Source organism: Molossus molossus, unplaced genomic scaffold (assembly GCF_014108415.1).
Source record: "Molossus molossus isolate mMolMol1 unplaced genomic scaffold, mMolMol1.p scaffold_m16_p_5, whole genome shotgun sequence".
Taxonomy (NCBI): domain Eukaryota; kingdom Metazoa; phylum Chordata; class Mammalia; order Chiroptera; family Molossidae; genus Molossus; species Molossus molossus.
In genome coordinates, this window is record NW_023425388.1 from 991,930 (window position 1) to 1,000,938 (window position 9,009).

Consider the following 9,009-nt stretch of genomic DNA (forward strand, 5'->3'; position numbering starts at 1 on the left):
AGCACCAGATTCCTCCCATCAAATCTTACTGTTTGGATTCTTTGAACAATTAGGAAGTATTTTGCTGGAGGTATTTTTCACTATATAAATATTCCACGCATACCCCAACCCTTACCCCGAGTCTTAACATTTATTTTCCTCCTTGCCTACATTATTTGTGACGATAATGGATTGTGAATGCTGGGTTATTTAATTCTCATCATTGAAAAAATATAGTAGCTGGTATTCTACTGCACAGAACTTTTCCATTCCACTTGATTTAATACATTTATTTAATTCTGTGTAAATGTATGGATGTTTTCAATCATCCATCACCATTATCATGGGCTAGCCACTCCCACGCTCTCTCGAGAGCCAGAGAGTAAATAGGAAAATATTGGTTCAGGTTCTGTCCCTTACAGCCTGTGACATTAGCAAATCACTTAACTCCTTTGGGCTTGGCTCGCGTACCTACAAATTAGCACCCATTTCCTAGGTTTGTAACAGAAGAAACCATGTTAAAATATGTAAAGTACTTCGAACCTGCATAGACTCTGGTGCCTCCTTTGTGTGTCATCACTGACTGTTACATACATCGTTTATTTTCTGCGTCTTTGCAGTAAGAACACGCTCTGTTTACCTGGCAACGTGTCCCTCATGAAATGCTTGTGTCCGAGCGCTAACAATAGTCATAATTAAATAGCATTTGTTAGTTGTTGACCATGAAGCAATTACTGGGCGAAGTTCCTTGGTGCATCTTCTCATGTGCTCTTCAGAAGAACCTTAAGATGTGGTGAATTGTCCCCACTTCATAATGACAATCATGTGCCGAGATGATGAAACACGTGGACTGTCGGGTCCCACAGCTCCCGAGCGCTGTCTCTGCATCAACCGTGGGCACAGTGTTTCCTAGCCCGCCCGTGTTCCCAGGAAGGCAAGGGATCTCCCAGGGTAATTCAGACACTTGCATCCTTCAGTTCTTGACGCCGGATGCGTCACTGAATGTGTGTGAGGTCTCGTCTGTGGTCAGGACTCCCCCTTGAAATTGCCTTTCACTCAGTCTCCTCCTGCTCTCTTCTGTGCTGACCCCTCTCCTGGTGCCTCGGATCTACAACCTGTGGTGACAGCCCATATGTTTTGTGTAACTTTCTAATGACACTATTATGTCAAACTCCAGAGAACTCTGAAATCTGCCCCCGTCCCACCTCATGCTAATGTTTACCTGCCTCAGGGAATGTTCTCCACTGAAATCAGCTCTTTCCTGACACGTGTGTGTCCTCCATCCCGTGTGGGTCATGTTCATGCCTCCGACACTTCTCATCAATCACTTGGCTCTGGGGCATCTGTGAACCTCAACCTGTTATCAAAGGTGTAAACTGATGAGCTCCCCTGCAATAGCTCCCCTTGGGGAGCCGGGCTCATCCTGAGCCCCAGACTCACCTGGTTGGAACAGTCAGGTGCTTTTCCCGGTTGTCCCTGAGGGAGGAATGACGGTCACGCACCCGGGCTGAGACTACAGATTTGTTCTATCAGGACTCAGGGGTGTTCAGGTGGAAACCTCTCCTGCGCAGACAACTTTCATGCATTTAGATTTCTCACTTTAGTTTGCAGAATTTGAGGTACACATTGTTCTCGGGGAGACAGAGTGTGGCAGGCACAGCTGGTCATTCCTAGCACACGCCACCTGGCAGGTTGTGTTCCCGGATCCGATGTTCTACGTCGGATTCCCCGTGTCCTCCCCCGACGTGAGTCTCTGTCTTACACCCAGCATCCCAGGATCATTGCATTTTTCTCAGACCCTGCCTTTGTGTAGGGACATCAGAAAACAAGACCCCAGATTCGTGTAGGACAGCGATTCAGCACTGTGCCCCAAGCTGTAGGGCAGGCCCCACCCCCATCAGCCGGGGCACTGTCCTCTGCTCCCTCAGGTTGTCAGAGAAAAGATGACAGCAGCCGACACAATAGCCGTCGGTGTGCATGAGCCACATCCTACCTGCTTTTCTCAACTGTCCGCAGATACAGTGCATTTTCCTTGTGCCACAGAACTCAGCGATTATTCATGAGATGCAGAGATTGGACATCGCGGTTGTGGGAGCTACTTGTCGCTGTCTCGGCCGTTGTCACCTGTGTGAGTCCTCGCAGCCATGTCGGTGGCCCCTCCGCAGCTTGGAGACGTCACCCCAGGGCGTCCTGCTGAAGCAGCAAGGTCCCCATGTCCTGAGGTCCCCTCGCTCCCCGAGAGGAGCAGCTGTGCACACACACACACACACACACACACACGGGAACACAACCCACAGACACCCTGATGCTGCATTAACACAGGACGTGGTGGTGACACTGAACATACACTTGAATTATGCTCCAAAGGAGCGTCCATGAAGGGAGAGAAGAGCCGGGGTCTCCTCCTGAGAACACGGGGTGAAGCTGTGCAGACGAGGGACACGGGCTGTTCTCACTGCAGGGGGCAGAGGGGGGGCACAGTGGCTCCTTGAGATGAGCCTCGTGAACACATGCCCACACGGGAGGAGCTGTGTCCCCACATCACACCAACTGCTCCCACACCTCCTGATGGGCACTGACCCAGGACCCACTGCATCTACGGACTTGGACTCGTCCTCTTCCCTCACCTGTGGGCATCCTTGAGGGGACATTACGGTCCTTCCGGGATGTCCCACACGTGGGCACTTTACAAAACACTGATCTCAGGGGAACATCGGGCAGGTTCCAGGGAGCGGAATCTCTGTCAGCCACAGCGCTTAAGTCAATACCATGTTCTTCAACTCCTTCCCCCAGGACACTGTTCTTCATGTATCTTCAGGGAGAGAGAGGGGCGTGGACTGGCTGCCTCCCGCATGACCCGACCAGGGCCGGGGACAAACTGCAGGCAAGGGACGTGCCCTTGACCAGCTTCGGTCCACGGGCCGACGCTCTAACCAATAAGCAAACCAGGCAGGGCTATGAATCATATTTTAAACATTATATTTAAGTCAAAGGAAATCTCCTCATCACCCTTCTTCTTTCTGATGGTGGATTCAGGACAGAACATGGAAGCCATGGGAAAGTCTCTTACATTGTAAAAATAACGTGTGAAAGTTTAGGAAATATTCACGCGAATGAAAGAACAATCCAGGTGTCTGGGCCTGAATTCACACCGTTTGCTTCTCACCAAGCTCGTGGGGCTGAGGGTACCCTGGGGGCAGAACCAGCCTGGAGGGACAGGAGAGGCCCCCGAGGAAGGTGACCCTTCAACGCAGGAGGCAGAGGAGGGAGCAGCCAGGGTGAGGGCAGAGCGGTCTGACCTCTGAGCTGTCCCCAGTGTGCTGAGAGTGCGTGTGTGCAGCAGGTCGGGTTTGTCCGTGAAAATTAAATGAAAAGTAAATAAGTAAATAAATAAATACATAAATAAATAAATAAAGAGAAAATGCCAATTCTCGCCACAAAGACGAGGTGGGAGGTCAGGGGAGATCTCACGAGCTGGGCCGTCAGGCTGAGACCGTGTCATCATCAAGAGCCCACCTGGGCCACACGTGGTGAAGGGAGCGGATGTCCTCACCACCCCGAAGCCATGGGACCCAGGCGTCCGCAGTGACTCACGCTGGTCCCACAAATCAGCCAAACACCGGAGCACGTGGGTGGGGCCCGCCCACACTGAGGACTATAAAAGGCTCCCCACAGGGAGAGGCCACCAGACAGAAGTCACCCTCACACCTTCTCCACCCGAGACACCCTCCTCACCCGCACCATGTGTGGCTACTACGGAAACTACTACGGGGGCCTCGGCTCCGGGTGCTGTGGCTACGGCGGCCTGGGCTACGGCTGGGGCTCCTACTACGGCCGTGGCTACGGCTGTGGCTGTGGCTGTGGCTACGGCTCCTACTATGGCCGTGGCTACGGCTGTGGCTGTGGCTACGGCTGTGGCTGTGGCTACGGCTGTGGTCGTGGTTTTGGCTACTACTATTGAGGACGCCATGGGACCCACCCTCTGACTCCCCAGTTACTGATTCCCGGGACCTGAACCCCTGATTCGATGCCTCAGCCCCAGATGAGTTCATTCCACCCAGCACTGCCCACCGCTGACACGGTCTGTCAAGGGCCCGATGCCCCATGACACCTGGAAGATGCAAAATTCGTCCTGTGAAGTGATCCTCTCAATACCAGCGTGACACTGGAATGGCTCCGAATTCTGAAATCTCTGCTCAATTTGCTTTTCTGTGTTTCTAATAAATTTTGAATTTCCTAATAAATCTGAAAGAGAAAACTTACGTCATCTCCTTTCACTTATTATGCGGCCTTTGCCCTTGCTGCTCGCTTGAGCTGTGGAAAGAGGCTTCCTCAGACCACTGTTCTCTTTGCTGCTCTGATGCCCCGACTTGTGACCTCAGAAAACCGGGGTCCCCTGTGACTCTCAGTCCTTGGTCTGGGGATGAAAGGGGACTTTTCCTTCATCATGATTTTAGCTCTTTGTACTTTTTGCTCTACAGCGTTCTATAGCCTTTCACGTGGGAATGAGGCCATATCAAAATTAAACAACATGTAAATATCTAAACACACAAGTAAAGACAGAGAGGATCGAATTGACTAAAACCAGACTCATCTATATATTTTTTATGAGAGCATCACTTTAAATGTAAGTGTGTGTGTGTGTGTGTGTGTGTGTGTGTGTGTGTGTGAAGCAGAATTTCTAGGGATAGGAAACACTTTGAACTGAATGTCAAACTTTGTGAAACACCAATGAAGCAATGATTAAAGGGACACGTAAGACAGGCCAGGCCATGATATATAGAAATACAGAAAAGTTTCCAAATCAGTAATACAAGCTACCTCCTTAATATTCAGGAAAGAAACACCAAAAAAATAAAATAAAATAAAGGAAGGAAAAAAATACAGATAACAGCTCAAGGTCTCATCATTTTAAAAGGAAAAGAGAGACATAAATGAAACCGATAGCTGATTCCATGAAAAGTTTTCCAGTTGATAAACCTCTAGCCGAAGCAAGGAAATAGGAGAGCAGACACATTGTATCGAGAGGAGGGATACAAAGGAGGCATCACTACAGACCCTGCAGCACCACTAGACCAGCAGGGATCAGGGCTGTTCTCCCTTCTCCCCAGTGACAAGGTGCTGGTGCCCTTGGCTGGACCCTGCCAACAAGGTGGTCTTTGCTCACGCTTTTCCCTCTGGGGGTCTGGAAGGTTCCTGGTGTCTTTCTGATCTCAGGCATTGGATCTACTCTAGGGGTTCATGGGGCACAAATAATATCACACCCAGAATGTTCATTTCCATTGCTGGGAATAGTGAGCTCTGCACGCCCCCCGCCCCCGAGGGAGAAAGTACCAAAGTTCTGCACACAGACCCCCCCCCCAGGGGGCTGGGGTCTTTCCCTCCTGACCCAGCCACGTCTTTGACTATTTGTGTGATCAGTCTCAGCCAGAGCACTGGTCTGTGTTGAGTCCCGCGAGTCCTTCTATCAAACTCCACACAGAAGGGGTGATCATGGGGGCCCCCCAACACCACCCCCTGGAAGAGCAGAACCATGTCAGCACAGAACAGCAGCCATTTGCAAGGATTCAGGGTTCGGAAGGTCGAGTCTGGAAAGGGGTTTGAACGAGGCCTAGGGAATTTGGAGGGAGGGGAGCCACCGTTGTGTGAGTGATCAGGGTGATCGTACCACGACACTGAGTGCTTTTCCAATCACAGAGCTGCAAGTTGGAAGAGTGGAATTTTCTGTCCATAAGTGAAAGGAATTAATAATGAAAGACGTGCACTGGCCAGTTTGGCTCAGCGGTTAGAGCGTTGGCCTGCGGTCCAGAGAGACCCGGGTTCGGTTCCCGCTAAGGCCACATACTTCGGTTGCAGTTTGTCCCCGGCCCTGGTTGGTCGTGCAGGTGGCAGCCACTTGATGTGTCCCTTTCACATCGATGTTTCTCTCTCTCTCTCCCTTCCTCTCTCTCCCTCCTGTTCTATCTGTACAAAAAATGGAAAAATATCCTCGGGTGAGGATTAAAAAAATAATAATAAAAATAATGAAAGACGTGGGGAAATGAAAACTTCACCAAATGATGACAGTTTGTGGAGAAAAGTATGAAGAGTAGTTCTCATGGGCTGCACAGCAGTTGAACTAAGTGGCCAATGGGATCTCACTCGGTCTGAGAACTCCCAAACACAGACCTCGTCCTCCCTTTAACAGAGGAGGAAATCGACGAACTTTAACTGCTTTTCTTTGTTTTCCTCCAATTGTTCTTTATTTTATTTCCTTCCATCAATATTTATCCCGCGTACAATCCTCCACCTCCACCCTGCCCCCCGCACTCAGCACCCTGTGGTTCTGGTCCCCGAGTGCTTTTCCTTTTCTTTTCTTTTTCTTATTTTGCATAATCCCTCCATGACCCACCCCACTTCCCAGGTCACAGGCCACCCCCTGAAGGGCCAGCCTGCTCTCTATCCATGAGTCTGTCTCTATTTTGCTGGTTAGTTCACTTTATTCATTAGACTCTACCTATGAGTGAAATCATGTGGTACTTGTCTTTCTCTGACTGGCTTATTTCACTTTGCATGACGCTCTCCAGGCCCCTCCATGCTGGCAGGAAGGGTGAGATCTCCTTTTTAGGGCTGAGTAATACTCCATTGTGTAAATGTACCACAGCTGGTTGATCCACTGTGGTAAATACCACTGCAATGAACATACGGGGTCAAGTACTCTTTTGAAGTACTGTTTTGTTCTTTTTCAGATAAATTCCCAGAAGCGGAATCCCTGGGTCAGGAGGCAGTCCAGTTTTCCATTGTTGGGGTAACTCTGCACTGTTTGCACAGTGACTGAAGCAGTCTGCATTCCCACCAACCGTGCACGAGGCCCCCTTTTCTCCACACCCTCGCTGACACCTGTCCTGTGCTGATGTGTTGATGGCGGCCGTTCTGACAGGTGTGAGGGGAGATCTCAGTGGTTCTGTTTGCCTCCCTCTGATGATGACTGACATTGAGCATCTCCACATCTGTCCTCTGGCAGAAGTGTCTGTGCAGGACCTCTGCACATTTTTTAACCAAATTGTTTGTTTTGCTGGTATTGACTTCTATGAGTTCTTTCTAAACTCTGGAGAGCAACCTTCCATCAGATAAGCGGGTGAATGTGTCCTGCCATTCGGTCGGCTGTCTTTCCATCGTGGTGATGGTCTCCTTTGTCTGCAAGAACATTTTAGTTTGATGCCTCCCATTGTTCATTGTTTCTTCTGGTTGCCTGTCCCTAGGGGATGTGTCAGGAAATACTGCTATGAGAAATGTTCAAGATGTACTGCCTGTTTTCTTCTGGGATTTGTATGGTTTTGAGCCTTCCATTTAGGTCTTTAACTCATTTGAAGTGTGTTCTTGTGTGTGGTGTAGGAAGGGGGTGTAGGTCCATTTTTGCATGTATCTGTCCAATGTTACAGCCTTAAATGCGCTCCCCAAGTCCCACCCTGGAACTAGAGCGGCTGGAGCAGGAACATCAGGAGGGTACAGCTCACGGTCACACGACACCTGCCTGGAATCCAGCAGGTTAAAGAGCCCTAACACTTACCCAAAATTCTATAATAGACAAAGAACAGAGAGAAACCACGTTTGCTTTCAGGTTGACCGGGTTTATTGAGACCATGGGAAACAGCTCGGAGCATTACAGATGCCGGTGGGACCAGGAGCTGCTGCGCCGGTGAAGGAGATGGGGAGACTCAGGGAGAGGTCACATGTGCTCCCCAGGAGGCCAAGGGCAGGGATAAGGGTCGAGAGGGTTAGGCCCGGGGAGGGGACACCGGATGGCAGGGAATCGCAGATCACACCCAGGTCTGTGGTGGGAGGACCAGCCCAGCCTCGCCTGCTGACCCAGGGCATAGGGCTCAGGGCTGGTGGGTTAGGAGGTTACGTGGGTGAGAGATAAAAGTCTCCAGGCGTCCTCAATAGTAGTAGCCACAGCCAGAGCCGTAGCCACGGCCACAGCCATAGCCACAGCCACAGAGAGAGCCGTAGCCATAGCCACGGCCGTAGCCACAGCCACAGCCGTATCCACAGCCATACCCACAGCCACAGCCATAGCCACGGCCGTAGCCACAGCCACAGCCACAGCCGTAGCCACGGCCGTAGTAGGAGCCCCAGCCGTAGCCCAGGCCGCCGTAGCCACAGCATCCGGAGCCGAGGCCCCCGTAGTAGTTTCCGTAGTAGCCACACATGGTGCGGGTGAGGAGGGTGTCTCGGGTGGAGAAGGTGTGAGGGTGACTTCTGTCTGGTCGCCTCTCCCTGCGGGGCCCTTTTATAGCCCTCAGTGGGGTGGGACCCACCCCGTGTCTCGTGCCATTGGCTGATCTTATGACTAAGCTAATGAGTTTGTTCTTTCTCAACCAGAAGACCAAGTCCTCCAGCTACAAAGGAAGCTTGTTTGTTTGACCACAGGCTCTGCCCTGAAGCAGCGCGGGGCCAGGAGGAGCGGAGACGTCCCGGGCCCCGGCACCCGGCCTCCCCGTCGTCCCTCCCACAAACACGCATCCTTAACAGGTGTCATGTGCAGCCAATTTCGACTTGCTCGTGGCCCAGGATGACATCTAGACTCTCCTCCTTGTCTTCCCAGAACCCGCACCCTCGTTTCCAACCCGCCGCCCGTACTTTGCCAGGTTTCAGAACCACGTGTCTCCTCCGCGGTCCGCTGGCTCCCTGCTGGGAGGACGTGGCGGAGGATCCGGCTCTTGCCCGTCTCTCCCCCTCAATCAGGGAACCAGCTCGTTAGGTTCCTGGAAGAACCAGCCTGAGCCAGCGGCAGGGGCGTCGTCCTGGCACCGTTGCTCTACTTCCTCTGCCTAGTGTTTCCTGGACACTCAAGGGCTGCTCCGTGGGCCCCTCTCCAGCGCCACCACCCGGAGCGTGGGGATGGTGCATGCTGTTTTATTGAGATTTCTGTCAATTGCCATTTTCATTAGGTGCTGTTCTGGGGGGTTTTAGCTTTTCTTGGTTCTTAATCCCTTCTTTAAGGTGAACAATGTTAAACTGGGTACCTTTCCACACAGCTATGGCACA

General features: G+C 51.4%; 1 protein-coding gene across 1 annotated transcript; it reads right to left on the reverse strand.

Annotated features, from left to right (window-relative positions):
- Window positions 1–7,898: 7,898 nt before the first annotated feature.
- LOC118617601 (keratin-associated protein 6-1-like) lies at window positions 7,899–8,171 on the reverse strand. Its single transcript, XM_036243573.1, has one exon. It carries the CDS (start codon window positions 8,169–8,171, stop codon window positions 7,899–7,901), a length of 273 nt encoding a protein of 90 aa, XP_036099466.1.
- Between the last annotated feature and the right edge of the window lie 838 nt (window positions 8,172–9,009).